The sequence below is a fragment of the Taeniopygia guttata genome, chromosome 1 (assembly GCF_048771995.1).
Source record: "Taeniopygia guttata chromosome 1, bTaeGut7.mat, whole genome shotgun sequence".
Lineage (NCBI taxonomy): Eukaryota > Metazoa > Chordata > Aves > Passeriformes > Estrildidae > Taeniopygia > Taeniopygia guttata.
In genome coordinates this window covers 114,876,214-114,893,058 of record NC_133024.1, presented here as the reverse complement: position 1 = coordinate 114,893,058, position 16,845 = coordinate 114,876,214, and the positions used below count along the sequence as shown (strand labels likewise).

Sequence of the window (16,845 nt, the reverse complement as noted above, 5' to 3'; positions counted from 1 at the left end):
GGCAAAAAAGAAACCCAATAATCAGAAATGCAGCTGGCACACACATATCAAGGAGATGGGTTAACCTGAACTTCATTTTCATTTGCTTTGTAGAAGCTTTGCCTCTTTTGCTGTCACTACCTCGACTTCTAACACATTTTGTACTAAAGGACCACGAAGAGAAACTGAAACTCCTTTAAAAGTGACTCAGCTGAACAAAACAAACACTGTTAAACCACAAACCCTGTGCCAGAAGCCTGGTCAGGAATTCAGTAAATACTGAAAGGAGGAGACAGATATGAACATTTACAATGGCATCAAACACAGGAATTGCTTTTGTGCTCTATGAAATCTGATTTGAAGATTTTTTTTTTTTTTGCTGGTCTTTAGGAAAAACGTGTTTCTATTGGGAAGATCACTGCTGGAATATCTGGCACTGACCAAAACAGAAGTAAAATCCCCACAAGTCCCAGGTGTCTATGGACTGAGTTCAGTGCTTATTTCTTGCCAAACAGAACACAAAAAAGGCACAAGAAGAGTTAAAATATTATCTAACAACCCCCTTACACAACAGCATGGATGTAAAAAAGCCTGTTTCAAATGCACACTGGCTGAGTTTCCAAGCTTCTCTCATAAAAATAATTATTAGAATAATTATTTAATGTTCTGTTTACGAAACTGGTCCAGGAGATAAATAAAAGTTCTTCTACTCACCAAAAGTTTCAATCCAGCAATACACAAAGGCATGGAAGCAGTCCATGAAACCACAGGGGACCACTGCCATGCTAAACAGGTGTGTTAGTGCTTTACCGGACTGGGGCCTAGCAACATTCCCTGCTGGGTTAATTCCCAAACACCTCTCCATTTTGGAGACCATCAGGGCTCTGTGTTATGTCAAGACACTCGATGGCAGCTTTGGATCTTGGAAAAGAAAACAACCATCTCTGCTCAAGGTGTAAGAAGTTGTTGTTATTCCCGAGTCAAGGAAAACAGGTGGAAGTGAGGTGCTGTTCTCCCCCAGAGCTCTCCTGGCTGATCCCCTTTCTCAGACTCACCCCCACACATCACAAATCCTGAAGCAAGTAAAAAGCAGGTGTTTTACTCCCTCTAGAGGTCCATGAATGCTTTTCTGCATCCTTAGATCCCAACATTCTGCATGAGTCACCTGGGCTAGCCCAACCCTGGCACTCTGCACTTCCAAACACTCCTTCCTCAGAGGTGTCTCTGCCTGCTACCTGACATGGGGAGCCCTCAGATCACTCCAGACCTTCCCCTCCATCTCCTACTACCACACACAATTACCTTAAAGCATCAGATTTTATTAAAACAAGCTGTAATGTATGAACAGGGTCATTTCAGACTAAGCCCATAACTAATATGTGAATTGAAACACAGCAACAAAACCAACTGTGTGGGGTTTCATGTCAAGACTTGCACTAGAACAGCATTGCAAAATCAGCAACAACAAATGGAGGTTAATTCTAGGTGAAACTTGAGTTCCAAGCACTCCCAGTTCTCAACTCCCCCAGCAAGGATCTGCCTCAGGCTGCTCCAAGGGAGCCATTTCCACCACAGAGTCCTCCTGAACATTAAATAATTAAGCAGAGAAACACTGTGTTACCTGCCAGGCTCCCTGGAGAAACACACAGCAATTCTGTACCTGCATTTCCCAAACCCCAGGGGATGGAACAGCCTGCTGGGAGCTAACGCCCCTGAAATCACCCTTAACACAAACCAAGTTAAGGTAAAGGCAAATAAAAGTATTTATTTACAAAATATAAAATCAGACAACATAGTTACAGGCATTTATAAAGGTACACACAACAGAAAGGAAAGGAAGTTACGTTAAATATATTTACTGCAATGAGGAAACTGGGAATGACATTCTGCACAAACATCTCAGGGTTTTACTGGAGCACAAGAGCCCAAAGTGCAGCTCCCTCATGTGCTGAGGGAACAAGAAACTGGGTGCCCAACCATCAAATTCTGAGGGACTCCATGAAAAAGCTGGCTAAGTTACATCCTCTGTGCTTTTGGTGCTGTAGAAGAGCCAGAAGAAAATTCCTTCTGTGCCTCAGGGAGTGAACTGGCCAGTATCAGAAAGGTCTTGAGAAACAAAATGCACCAAGTGCTGAGATGGCCTTGTCAGAAATTGATGGGGAGGCTTTGGGGTTTGGCTTTGGAAGGTGTGAGAACAAGGCTGGAGGTACACTGAGGCAACACACACTTAAAAATAGTAAAATCTCTCTTAAATATTTAATTTACTTAATTACAACAGCCCCCAAAAATGTTCTTTAGAAGAAATTTCAAGGGGAAAAGCACTTGCTTTGGTTTTCTTGATTTATTATCCATACAATTAGATTCTCCTTTGGAAGGCCACGTGCAAGACAGCCATTGGAGAAAACATGACTGGAAAGCTAAAAAATCAATACATCCAGAGGAAGTGACTTACAATTTTTAATGGATTACATTCCAGTGTGATGTTCTTGTTCTAAGACTGGTAGGACAATGTTAATTAGCGCTACATACATTATTGTGCAAATCAAGGTATTATTAATTAACCCCTGCAGGAAATGAACGAGGAAGTTTTTTCATCTTCCAGCTACAGTCTAAGTTCTGTTGAGACCAAGAAGCCGCCAGCTGCCAGAAGCAGGATGGGTACAGGCTGCTTCCACCACTGCCCACGTGAGCATCCCCATTTTCAGGGCTCAGCTCCTCAGCTTAGTGCAGTGTTAGGCACTACCTTTTTAAGTGCCTTTTTTGTTTTCCCAGACTGAAGTTTGGTACCAGACTGCCCAGGTGATGGTTTTGGTTTTCTTATATGATATGCTCTCCTTGCCTTCCTTACCTCAATGGCTGGCTTGGGGAAAACATCGTCCTTGCCGTCGTCTTTGCCGTTTTTGTCCACGGGAACCCACTCTCCATACACACTGTCTGCCTCCTTCTTCCTATGCTGAGACCCAGAGGAAACAGGGAATTCCTTGGACAGGCTGACCTGGTTTTTTGGTTGGGGTGGTGGTGCTGGTTTTATGCTGGGAGTCTGAAAGAAATAAAATGAGAAAATGTTAAGGCCTGAGAACACCCAAGAGTCATGAGGTGGTTTTGTTGCAAACACCTGGGATTTGGTTTTTACAGAACAAAAAGAGTAAGAAGCCTTTATAGTTAATCATTTTGGCACAGCCCTAAAAAACACACAAGTGACCCACAAATTGTGCTATCAGAGAAGACAAAAACCCCCTAAAAACAACTTCAGCAGCCCAAAATTCCTGACCCTCCTTTCCCAGCTGACCCCATTCACATTGAGAACACTTCCACCTGCCACACAGGTATTTTGAATGGAAAGCTCCATGGAAAAATCCTGGGCAGCAAAACATTGCCTGTGATCAAAGGCTGCCCATGAGTGGAGAGAAAACAGCTCTCAGCATTTGAGTTTCTAATTCTGGCATATTTTTAGCAGCAGCCTGAGTCTCTGAGCAGACAATGTCTATGGCTTTGTTTTGCCCGGTGTTGTTAACGTATTAAAAACCTGCAGAAATCCCTGCCAGGTTCCTTTCCAAGAGGCAAACACAGCTGGCAGCACTGGATAATATTGGATAAACTCCTAGGAATACAGATGGGAATAGTTTTAGGAGAAATGAAGAACAAAATGAGAAGGGTCAAAAATAAGACCAAGAGGCAGAGCAGTCCATATCCACTACAGAGCATTCATTCCTCCTCAGAGCCTGGAAGAATTCGAAGGTTTCTTGAGTTTCCTTGTAGCCTTTTCTAACAATATAATATAAAATCTAAATCATTTTCTACCTAACACCTTACCTAAACGTGCACTGCTGCTTATTTTGTGTACAGCACAAGCTATACCTATTTATACACAAAACCAGGGATGTTATTTCTGGTTTTGCTGAGCATATTAAAGTTTTTTAGTGCTTTATAACCTGCAAAATCAGAGCAGACCTTCATGGGCAAAACCACCCACCCCAAATAAGACTGAAAAAAACCCACCCACTACCCCAAAAAAACACAAGCCCAAACAAAATTTAAACTGATTCTAATCCATGCTTCAAAGCATTTGATTTCCAGATGCATTTGAAGAAACACTCACAATTTTATCAACTACCAATCAGTAAAACTGGATTATCAATTTAATCTTGAAGAAATTGGGAGTGTTCCTTTAAATTGATTAAAAAATATTCCCAGTTTCACCAAGATTATCAACCCTTGATAAATTTCTATAGAATTACTTGCATTATTTAAAAAGAATCAGGATTTAAAGTATTGAAAATGTAAGTAGCACTCACACTTAAATTGAAGAAAATAGGTTTGGGTTCACTCAGCTTAAAAGGATGGTTATAGAAAGGACGTTCTTCCTCCTCTTCATCAGAAACGTGAGGCTTGTTCACTATCACATCATCGGTGCTCTGAGCAATCTTCTTGCATTTCTGAAAAATAAACCAGAGGGAAACATAATTTCTGAGCAAACCTGAACTTTCAACCCAAACTCACATTTTTACCAAAAAAAGTGGTTTTCTTTACTAAACCAGGAACGGAAAATCTTTTTAGCAACAGCACCAATAGATGTACTTTGGATATTCTACACAAATTATCCTACACCACCATGGCTTTGCCAGGCACTCCTTGGTTACTGACTCAGCTCTCTGGCAGAGCAGGGAGTCTGCCAGAAGTGATGGCTCAGAGAGCTCAGATTCCTCTGGAACACTGTGGTGTTGGTCAGCTACACAAGCCACCCCCATCTGATGTCCAACAGAACCAAAACACAGAGGAGATAACACAGACAAACTGGGAGGAACCTCCAAGAGGGGAAAAGAAAAGAGAGGAAGAAAATGATCAAAACCAAAAAGACTTTCTCAAGGGGACAGAATTTTATGGTTAAAAAGTCTTTACTGATTTCCTACCTGCACTCCTTCTGTGGACAATTTTGAGTCAAAAGAACAGAAACATGATTCAACAGATCTCCAAAGTTGGAAAGGGAAAGGAAGTGCAGATTTGGGGCCTGCAGATTTGGGGCCTGCAGATTAGCACAAGATATGCTGGATCTTGGTCAGGGTACGTGAAAAACCACCCAGGATGTCACCACAGGGCACCTGCACCAACGCAGCTCTTGCTCAGTACTTCTGCACCCCCAGCCCAGGCACTACTGCAGATTATCTCTCAGAACCTGGACATTGCTTCATCTCAGATTATTTCTGTCAACACAATTTCAGAACTGTCACAGTCACAATGCAATTAAAAAACAAAAAAAATAGGCACTTTTCTATTCCAGATTTTTTCCATTCTGAGGGAAGTCCAAGGACAGCTGGACAAGGCTTGGAGCAACTTGGGACAGAGGAAGGTGCTCCTGCCCATGGCAGGGGGTGGGACAGGCTGAGATTTGAAGTTCCTTCCAACTCCAGCAATAACTAACATCACCAGAACAAAAAAATCAGGAGTGAAAGCTTTGGATTTCACTGACAGAACTGCAGGACAACCACCAATTTGTACGAAATTAGAACAGATTTAAAAACGAGAAAAAAACAAAATCATTTGATTTTATGAATTTCCACGGAATTTAAAAATACAAGTTTTGATGACTTAATAAAACCGGTGGGAAGAGTAAGGGCTCAAAAGGGTGCTCAGGCTTTGGCTGCCCAGGGAGCTTTGGAGTGCCCATCCCTGCAGGTGTCCCCTGGAGGTGGCACTGAGTGCTCTGGGCTGGGGACAAGGTGGGCATGGGCCCAGCTGGGACTCCCTGGGCTGGGAGGGCTTTTCCAGCCCCAGGGATTTGGGGATTCTGAACACGAGGCAGCTCCCAGGTGACAGCAGCACGCAGAGACAACCTCCCACAGGTCACCAACCCCAGTGTGGCCATTTCCAGGCTTGATGCTGCTGTTCTGCCTCACCTCAGTGAGCTCCTTCAGGGTGTCCCTCGAGGACTTCTGGTTGGCTTTGTCATCCTTCTTCTGGGACAGCAGAGGCATCAGGCTCGGGGGTAAGGGCACGCCAGACTTCGCACACATGGCGGCTGCGTTGGCTTTGGCGATCTCAAGCAGCTGGGCCTTGTCTAAAAAGATTTGTTTGTTTGTTTTTTTTACAGAGAAGTAATTATTTTTATAGATTCTTGTTTTAATAATGAAGAAACATTTCTGGCAAACTAAACAAGAGGACTGAGCATTTTTTATGTTCTGTGTAAAAAATTGAAATTGTACTGAGCTGCTTTAGACTGTGCAGAAGGCAAGTGAAACTGCAAATGTAACCCAGCAGTCCCATAGCAGGCCCAGCTACAACATCCTCCAACCACCCCAGTTCTGATGTCTCTTACTTCACTGATTTATTCCTGTTTTGGCAATACTGAGTCCTTCCTACACATCATAAAGTCCGGAGTTTCCTCCTTATCTACCTCTGAAAAGCTCTAAAACCTCTGGAGGAAGTCTCATCTCCCCAGATGTAGCCTAAAGCTACTTAAAACCACGAAACCGAAAAACAAGCTCTGAGAAAGTAAAACATGCTCTTGCTTAAAACACAATTAGGTACAAAATTGTTAACAGAGCTTTCCCTTTATTAACTCATTACCCAAGAAATAACACAGCCTCTCTTCCTCCAAGCACAGAGGAAAGATGCAGCTCTTAAGATTTTATTTTCTGACCTGTTGGGTCTGGGAGTATTTTCACAAACAAGTCTCTCTTTCCTTTAAGTTCTTACCATGGGAAAGAGGCAAGACAGAGTTCTGGGAACAGCTGACAACAGAGCCTGGGACTCTCCAACTGGCACATGAATGACTTTTTTCTCAGGAGTAGAAATTCTAAATTTTCTTACATACAAGTACTTGAAGTACTCGGCCTTTACTATTATTCAGAATGTTCCCTGAGGCTGCAACACGCTACCTTTGTACAAAAGCTTTAGAAGCAAGGTAAAACTGGCTCTAAAGAGGCTTTCATTCAAATGCTCAGCACTGATTCCTCTCCAACATAAAACTTCCCGCTGGAAGTCACTGCCTGAAACTAATGTACAGAGTGACTTCTAAGAAATCCCTTATGAATGCTCCAGAGCTGAATCGGACAATGCAAATCCACCCACTTCCACCTCAGCATGGGACCACTGAAAATAAAGCGCTCACTTACCCAGGTCTGTAAGACGTTTGGGCGATCTGCTGGAGAACTCTGAGGACCTGGACCTGCGCCGGTCAGGGGATCTGCTGTAGCGCCTTCTCCCCGAGGACCGCGAGCGCCGCAGCCGGATCGGGGACCTGCTGGAGCTCCGTCTCCTTCCCCTGGACCGCGAGCGCCTCTGGCGAAGAGGGGTCCGACTCCTGCTCCGCAATCGGAGCGATATCCTGCGGTCTCTCGAGTCGGATCTTCTCCTTCTCCTGTCAGTAGATCTCGATCTGTTTCTCTGAGACCTCTTGCGCCTGTCTCTGGACAAGGAACGCCGCCGTCGTGATGCTGACCTGGACCTGCTTCTCCTCCTGTGCCTGGAACGAGACAACGAGCTGGACCGAGATCTGGATGCTCTTCTCCGCGTGGCTGACCTGGAGCGATTCCGTCTGGAGCGCGAGTCTGTGTCATATCTCTTGGATCTGCGCTGGGAGGACCTGGAGCGCCGGCTTCTGGACCTGCGCGACGACTCTTTGTCTGCTGCTTTCTCCACAGACTTGGACTGGCTCCTCTGGCGAGCAGCAGACCTGGAGCGTCTCCGCCTGGACCTGCGTGAGGACTCCTTGTCTGCTGTTTTCTCTACAGATGTTGACTGGCTCCTCTGGCGAGCCGTGGACCTGGAGCGTCTCCGCCTGTACCTCCGCACGGATTCCTTGTCTGCTGTTTTTTCCACAGATGTGGATCGACTCTTCTGGCGAGCAGGAGACTTTGAGTGTCTGCTTACAGATCTCTGTGGAGACTCCTTGTCAGATGCTTTATCAACAGATTTGGATCTGGATTTTTCACGCTCAGAAGACTCGGAACGTCTACTTTCAGGGACAAAAGAAGAGTCCTGTTCCTCTGACTGCTCAAGAGGCATGGAATCCTGCTTCTCCTCGTCTGCCAAAGAGGGTTCTGCATCCTCTCCCTCCTCTTCACCACTGGAAGACTCTGACTCATGCTCATCTGACGATGTGGACTCTCTTTGTTCAGCTGTCAAGGAGGGCTCTGCATCCTCTCCTTCTTCTTCAGCAGTGGTAGACCTTGATTCAGCCCCATCAGGGGATGCAGAACGTCTGTGTTCAGCTGTCAGAGGTTCCACATCCTCAGCTTCTTCACCAGCAGTAGACCTTGACTCTTGCTCATCTGATGAGGTGGAATCTCTTTGTTCAGCTGCCGAGGAGGGCTCCACATCCTCTGCATCTTCACCAGCAGTAGACCTTGACTCCTGTTCATCTGAAGATGTGGAGTGTCTACGCTCAGCTGTCAAAGAGAGCTCCTGGTCCTCTGCTTCCTCACCAACGGTTGACCTTGACTCACGTCCATCAGGAGACACAGAGCGATGTTCAGCTGTCACATCCTCTGCTTCTTCATCAGCTGAAGACCCTGACTCATGGTCATCAGAAGATGTGGAGTGTCTACGTTCAGCTGCTGAGGAGGGCTCCCCATCCTCTACATCCTCCCCAGCAGCAGACCTCGACTCACGGTCATCAGAGGATACGGAATCTCTTCTTTCAGCTGCCAAGGAGGTCTCTGCATCCTCTGCCTCTTCTCCAGTGGTTGACCTTGACTCATGCTCATCAGAGGACTCAGAGCACCTACGTTCTGTTGTCAAAGGCTGCTCCAGATCCTCTGCTTCTTCACCAATGCTAGATCTTGACTCGTGCTCATCAGGGGAAGTGGAACGCCTCTCCAGATCATCCATTTCTTCATCGGCAATAGACTTCTGGTCATGGCCCTCAGGGGATGGGGATCGTCTATGTTCCGAAGTCACAGAGGACTCCAGACCCTCTTCCTCCATGGGAGACCTCGGCTCCTGACCTTCCTGATATGAGGATGTGGAGTATCTACGCTCAGATCTCAAAGAGGGCTCCAGATCCCCCATTTCTTCACCAGGGCCCACACTGCAGTTATCAGGAGACACCGAGCGCCCTTCAGGCACTAAAGAAGGCATTGCATGATCCATTTTTTCAACAGCGGTGGAATTCAAGTTGCTGCCATCAGGGGACATGGAGGCTCTATCATTCAGTGTCAAGGGTTCAAGACCATCTACTCTTTCAACAGTGGTGAATCTCAACTCCTGTCCATCGGGAGATGCTCCACGTTCATTTTCAGGTGTAGGAGAACGGTCCCGCACATCTGCTTTCGGAAGAGAGGTGAAACTCACCTCCTGGCTCTCGAAAAAGAGATGGTCACGTTCAGCTGTCAAAGTAGAATCCACACCCACTGTTTCCTCAGCATGCCCCAATTTTGACTCGTACTCTTCAGGTGACAGAGCATGTTCAGATGGCAGACAGGGCTCCTTGGCTAGTACTCTTTCAGCAGGGCTGGACTGCAGCTCCTGACCTTCAGGAGTCACGGGACATTCACCTTCAGACAAGGACAACTCCTGCCGCTCTGTTTTTCCAGCAACAGCAGGCTGCAACTCCTGGCTATCAGTGGATATTGAACTTTCACTTTCAGATGCTTCAGAATGTTCCTCCAATTCTTCTTTTTCAACAGGACTGGATCTCAAATGATGCCTTTTGGGGGATGCCTCGTACTCGTTTTCAGACAGCACAGAACACTCCTGCACTTCTGGTTTTTCAGGGTAAGCACAGGGCAGCTCCTGCCCCTTGGGAGATGCAGTGTATTGGTTTTCTGGGACCAGCACTGGCTCCTGCACTGCTGTGCTTTCAGTGGGGCCAGACTGCAGTATTTGGCCTCGATGGAAGATGGAATATTCACTGCCAGGTGTCAGAGAAGGTTCCCGCACCTCCTTCTCAGCGGGGCTGGCTATTACCTCCTGGACCTCAGGAGACTCACTGTATTCATTTTCAGGCAGCAGAGAACACTCCTCCACTTCTGGTTTTCCAGCCAAGGGCAAGATGTGATCTTTACAAGACACAGCACTGTCAGGAACCACAGCCTCCTCCTGCATCTCTGCCTTCTCAGGAGAGCTGGACCTCAACTCCTGGCCCACCCAGGACACAGCATTTTCAGACACCAGAGCAGGCTGCTGTACCTGTGTCTCTTCAGCAGACAGTGACTGCAGGTCCTGGCTGTCGATGGACTCCAGACATCTTTCTTCAGGCATCTGATAAAGCTTCCGCAGTTCTGTTTTTTCAGCAGGGGTTGATGTGAACTCTGGGCCATCAAGCCCTATTGTGTACTCATTTTCAGACACTTGAGAAGGCTCCTCAGCTCTTTCAAAAGTGGTGGATGCCAACTCATGACCATCGGAAGCAACAGAACACCTGCTTTCCTGTATCAGAAAGGGCTCCTGCACCTGCACTTCTTCACTGTAGGCAGATCTCAGCTTGTAGCCATCAGGGGATGCCAGGTGTTTCACTTCGGATGAATTCAGCATTTCTGGTTTCTCCGCAGGGACGGGTCTCACCTCATGACTGTCGGGCAACAGCACAATCCCATCTTCCGATGTCACAGCAGTCACTGGGGGCTGTAGTTTTTCAGGTGTGCCCACTGATTCACAGCCATCAGCAGACATGGAGAAGCCACTTTCCAGTGAGAGGGAATGTTTCTGGATCTCCACTTTTTCAACTGCAGCAGATGTCAATTTATAGCTTTCAGGTAAGATGGAACACCGGAGCTCAGATGCCGCTGACAGTTCTGCACTTTCTGTTTGCTCAAAGGAATTGTACTTTGCTTTGTGGCCATCATGGCATATGGGAATCCCACTTTTAGACATCACCAAAGATCCTGCACCATCTATTTTTCCAGTTAGGTATCTCGATTCATGCATTTCTGAAGATCTGGAGCAGTCAACCTCAAGCACTTGTGGAAACGTTGGACCATCTAAAGCTTTGTCAACAGAAGATCTGGACTCACAAACTTCAAAAGAAGACACTGAAATGACGTCACCAGACACCTCAACAGAACCACACACAGATGTCAGGGAAACATCTGGAGTCTTGACTTTTTCAACAGATAAAAATCTTTGTTCATTTCCATGTGGTGACTTAAAGGGTTCATCTACAGAGAGTGGATGCTCCTCTATTGGTGCAGCGAAGCTGGATCCTGATCCATGTCCATCAGGAGATATGAAGTGTCCACCGTCAGAAGCCAGAGAAGGCTCCTGCATCTGGACTGACTCACAGCCATCAGGGATCACAGGGCGAATCATTTCAGGTGGCAGGAAAGGCCTCTGAGCTTCCACTGCTCCAGGGCTGTCAGCCAGCTGGGAAGACTCACGTTCAGGTACTTGCAGAACCTGTGAAAGCTCTTTGTGTTCACCAGGGATATGCTGTGATTCATGACCATCAGAGAAGTTGGAGACCTCACCTTCAGACAGGAGAGAAGATGACTGGATTTGCATGCTTCTTTTAAGTGCTGGAGGAAGCTCTGGACCTTCTACTTCTTTGAGAGGTGCAGTTCTGGACTCATCTTCATGCGATGCAGAGACATGAAATTCTGCTACTGAAGAAGTTTCTAGATCCCCTCTATTTTCAACAGATGAGGATCTTGACTTGGATGTGGAGTATGGAAGTTCAGGTAGCAATGAAGACTCCAGAGTTGCTGCTTTTTCAGTTGATCCATTTTCAGATGCCATAGACAGCTCTGAATCCTGCGGTTTTTCCACAGATGTGGATCTCAATTCCTGGTCATCTGGGGTTTTGGAGGTATCACATTCAGACATGGCAGGATGCTGCAGATCTGCTGCTTTTTCAACAGATGAGGAGCCTTCCTCAAGATTCTCTGAAGTTTGGGATAATCCACTTCCAAATGACGGTGGCAGCACTGGGCCATTTACTCCTTCATCAGACAAAGCTACTGATGTGGGACCATTAGAGGATTTACCTTCACTTTCAAAAGAAGACTGAGGAACATCTTTATCAAGACCTTTGGCTGACTCCTGAAGTTCAGAAGACTCCACATGCTTGCTACTGGACTTTGCTGAGGATAACTTGTCTTTTTTTTCTACAGATTTGGACCTTGACTTTACACTGTCAGAGGACTTGGAACGCTTCCGTTTGGATTTTTTTGAAGACTCCTTGCGCTTTTTTTCAACAGACCTAGACCTAGACTTGTAACGTTCAGAAGATTTTGAGCGTCGACGCTTGGATTTTCGTGAGGATTCCTTCTTTTTTTCCACTGATTTGGATCTAGACTTGTAGCGGTCAGAGGACTTGGAGCGCTGACGTTTAGACTTCCGCGATGATTGCTTTCGATCCCTTTTTTCTACTGACCGGGATCGAGACTTGTAGCCATCTGAGGACTTTGAGCGCTGACGTTTGGACCTCCGTACAGATGCCTTCCGACCTCTTTTCTCAACAGATCTTGACCTGGATTTTGAACGATCAGAGGAACCAGACCGATGTCTGAACCTCCAGGAGTATTCTTTGCCTCCGCCCTTTTCTGAAGATCTGGATCTAGATTTTGAGCGGTCAGAAGACCTGGAATGTCTGCGGCGGGATCGCCAGGAGGACAACCTCTTTTCTGCTGACCGTGACTTAGACCTGTAGCGGTCGGACGACCTGGAGCGTCTGCGCCCAGACCTTCGGGAGGACAGCCGCTTCTCCACCGACCTGGACTTGGATCTGTAGCGATCAGAAGACCTGGAACGTCTGCGCCCGGACCTTCGGGAGGACAACCGCTTCTCCACTGACCTGGACTTGGATCTGTAGCGGTCAGAAGACCTGGAACGTCTGCGCCCGGATCTTCGGGAGGACAGTCGCTTCTCCACTGACCGTGACTTAGACCTGTAGCGGTCAGAAGACCTGGAACGTCTGCGCCCAGACCTTCGGGAGGACAGTCGCTTTTCCACTGACCTGGACTTGGATCTGTAGCGGTCAGATGATCTGGAGCGTCTGCGTCTGGACCTTCGGGAGGACAGTCGCTTCTCCACTGACCTGGATTTAGACCTGTAGTGGTCAGACGACCTGGAGCGTCTCCGTCTGGACAATCTCTTTTCTGCTGATCTGGACTTAGACCTGTAACGGTCAGATGACCTAGAACGTCTACGCCTGGACCGCCGGGAAGACATTCTTTCTCTCTTCTCCACAGATCGGGACCTAGATTTGGAATGCTTTTTTCTGGAAACTGAATAATTTCTGCTCCTAGAACGTGCTCTTTTAGAGGTCAAACGCCTGGAAGTAGAACGTGATCTTGATTTTTTCTTCCGCTTCCTAGACCTGGACTGAGACTTGGAACGGCTCCTTTTCTGTTTCTTTGAATCATGTTTTTTCTCACTGGTTCTATGACTACTTTTTTCAATAACATTCTCAAGCCTCATGAGAGTCTCCTTCATTCGTGCCGCCACATCAGGTTGAACATCGGATGTTTCCGAGTCTCTTTTCTCCGAGTCCTCTTCAGGAGTTGCTTCTTTGATATCCTCAGCCTCTGGAGTGTCTTCCAACTGGCCTTCCTCTATAGGTTCTGGACCTGCTTCTGTATCAGTCTCAGGTACTGGAGCTGCTTCCAAATCTTTTGTCTCTGCCTCCAACCCTACAGCTGCTTCTCCATCTTTCAGCTCTACATCAGTCTGAGGTGCTGTTTCCAAATCTCGTGTTTCTGCTACAGGAGTCTCTGCTGAAACTTCATCCTCTGCTGCATGTGAAGAACTAAAAACTGTTTCTGCTACTAAAGGCTCAGATGTTTGAGTCTGCTCTGCATCTTTCTTCTCAATTACCATATCCTCCACCTGTTGACTCTGTGCTCCTTCTACATATTGTACCTCAGCTGTCACTTCATGCTCCAGTGTGGTTTCCAGGCCTTTCACATCCCCTGTCTTTGGAACTGCTTCAGAAGCACCCAGGATTTCTGGAGTCTCTTCTGAACTCTTCCATTCTGTAGCAGGTTCTACTTGAAGATCTTGTTGCTTTTCAGCATGCAAGTTTTCTGGAACAGCTGCTGAAGCATCACCCACGGGTACCTCAGGCCCTTCACCTGTTTCAGAACCTTTCACCTCTACTGTTGCAGACTCTTTCATGCTCTCCGGCCACCTCATTCCTCCAGCTTCTGATGCTGGCTCCAGATATTTTGCTTTCTCCATTTCCAAGAGCTCATTTCCTTGTGCGCTGGTCCTCCTTGCTGCCATTTCATGTTCTACAGCAGATCCCTGAGTTTGCATATCTGGCAATTCTGTCAGTACTCCTGATGCCATTCTGTTTTCTTCCACTCTGGGCAAAGACTCCAATACAGCTGCTGAATGACCTACTATTTGTTCCTGAATAGATTCTGAACTGGTTTCTGAGGTCTGCACAGTTCCCAGGATTGCTTCTCTGCTCCTTGTCTCTGCTTCTGGGATGTGCTCTGAATCCTTTCTCTTCCTCAGCACCTCAGGTTGTGAGGGCCTGGTGTGTGTCATGAGCTGCGATTGGGCAATGATGGAACTCTCTGTTTGGCTTGCATGGAGAGGTTCTCTCTCTGCTGTGGCTTGCCATGGCATCACCCCTGCTGAGGCCTCAGCCTCTCTCACTGGTTTCACGCTGTCACTTGCAACCACAGGTTCAGGAGTCCTTTCTAAGGCAGGAAGTCTTGGACTTGTAACAGTCCCACAATGCATAGCTTCTTCTGAAGCTTTCACACCTTCTACTTGTAAGGACATCGAAGCTGTTGTAAAAGTTTTTGCTTCCACCACAGCTGCTGGTGTCAGGACTCCTCCTGCACCTTGTGTGTTTTCCTTCTGCAAAGACAGGGAAGCTGCCAAACCTCTCACATGTGATTCACTCTCAGGTCTTGATTCTCTCAGCAATGAAGTACCTTCTGAATCTCTTGCTTGTGGACTCCTAAAACCCTCTGCCATCTGGACTTCTGGAGCTGTTTGGGGAACAAAGGTCTGTACAACTGCTGCGGGTTCTGAAGTTGTTCCTAATCCTTTTGCCTCTGCAACAATGTTCATACCCGTCAGTCCTGCTGGAAGTGCAGATCCCTGGGTTCTGTCTACACTCCTTGTTTCTGCCAAGACGCCATGTTGTAGGAACATTCCTGATGCACCCAGTGCTGTTGCAGAACCAGTGGTACCTTCCACACTTTTGCCTTGCAGACTTTCATGAGCTGCTCTGACATCCTTTGCTACAACACTCACAGGTTCCATGGTTGTTTCTAAAGCTTTCACACTTCCCATAGCTGGTTCCGTATCCTTCATTTTTGTAACAGCTCCTGGTCCTGGAGGTGTTTTGGCACTTATTTCCACATGGGTCACAGGGGTGGCTGCAGATACTGTCAAAGGATGTTGCAAAGGTACACCTGCTTTCAGAACACTGGAAGCCTCCATGGGACTGCCCTGCATCATGCTCAAACTCCCAGATATAACTGAGGGCTGCAGGGATGGCTCCGAAGTTCTGCTCGCACCCCCCAGCTCCAAGGGTCTCTCCACACTTCTCACATTTCCCATGTGCAGAGATTTTTCAGTTGTTTCTGGAATTTTCACTTCTTGCCCAGCCACAGCACTTGGATGTGCCCAATTTGCAGGTGTAGGGGTTGTTGTCACATCACTTGCCAAGGAAACAGATTCTGAAGCTGTGTCCAATCCCTGTGCTGCCCTCTGAGACACAGACTGATGAGATGCTTCAGAGTAAGTCAACACCTCCATGGTCTCAGGCTCAAGAGCTGCATCTGATGCTTTTACTTCCCCAATGCCTTGAGATTTCAGAGTAACTTCTGTACCTCCTAGTGCTTCTACTGAATCTTTCTGAATCTCCAATTTACTGACAATTCCAGATGGGATGCTGGAACAAGTATAAATTCCAGTATCAACAACACTGGCATTAACAGCTACAGGATAAATATTTTCATGAGATTGTTGAATTTGTTCTTCACTAGTGCAAATTCTAGTTTGAGCTATACTAGTATTTTCTGCTATATTAGACTGGATGCTTTCTAAATTAAATGGAGGATTTGCTGCACACAAAGTCCCCTCCACACTTCCAAGATTTTCTGCAGTTTGCTGAGAATCAGTCACTGAATGAGAAACAAGTCCTAAAGCTTGATTATCAAGCCCCTCAGCTGGTTTTGAGCACAGTTCTGGCTGCACGTGGCCAGCCAGGTTTGCATCTGCAAGCACTCCATGCTGTACATTCAGTTGGGAGCTGCTCTGCTCTGGCACCAAGAGAGGGGCCGTCTGCACGCCTGCAGGTTCTCCAGGACGTGCACTCAACTTGGATTCCTTTGGTTGCTTTTTATGCTTTTTCTCTTTCTTTCTTTTCTTCTTCTTTTTCTTCTTCTTCTTGCTTTTGTGCTTCTTGTTTTTCTTTGCTTTTTTCCTAGGAATTTCATCTTCACCAGTAGAGCTCCTTTTCGTAGACTGAGTACTATTTTTCACAGTATTTTTGTCTACATCTAGAAAAAATGACATTTACCTTGTAAACATTTGTAAGACTGCATACAAAAAATTATTTCAGAGTAGTTGTGAAGTACATGGACAGAGGTACAAAACAATTAAAGTTGCAAATCATGCCCAATTCACTGAACTACCACACACAAGCAACACACACGTCTTTTCCAGGTCTCTTTCCTTCCTCTCAGAGTTACTTTAAACAACACTTCTTTCAAAAAATTACACAAATCTTGTCAGCTCAGAAGTCCAGAGGGAACCCAGCTCTTTCCAAGTAGTATCATAGTCATGGAACAGTTTAGGTTGGGAGGGACCTGAAAGCTCATCTTGTTCCACTCCCTGCTGTGGGCAGGGACATCTCCCACTGTCCCAGGCTGCTCCAGCCCCAGTGTCCAACCTGGCCTTGGGCACTGCCAGGGATCCAGGGGCAGCCCCAGCTGCTCTGGGCACCCTGTGCCAGGGCCTGCC

At 46.7% G+C, this 16,845-nt stretch overlaps 1 protein-coding gene across 4 annotated transcripts in view; it reads right to left on the bottom strand.

Annotated features, from left to right (window-relative positions):
* Positions 1-16,845, bottom strand: part of SON (SON DNA and RNA binding protein) — a 37,277-nt gene that overhangs the window by 14,102 nt on the left and 6,330 nt on the right. For all 4 annotated transcript variants that reach the window (XR_012058398.1, XM_030287305.4, XM_030287316.4 and 1 more), the window contains exons 3-6: positions 7,092-16,382; positions 5,874-6,034; positions 4,275-4,415; positions 2,828-3,019 (exon numbers count right to left, since the gene is read on the bottom strand). Coding sequence is in view for 3 of the 4 variants with exons in the window: in XM_030287305.4 (XP_030143165.4) it covers positions 2,828-3,019; positions 4,275-4,415; positions 5,874-6,034; positions 7,092-16,382 (9,785 nt within the window). In the remaining variant the exon portion in view is untranslated. The remainder of the gene's footprint in view (positions 1-2,827; positions 3,020-4,274; positions 4,416-5,873; positions 6,035-7,091; positions 16,383-16,845) is intronic.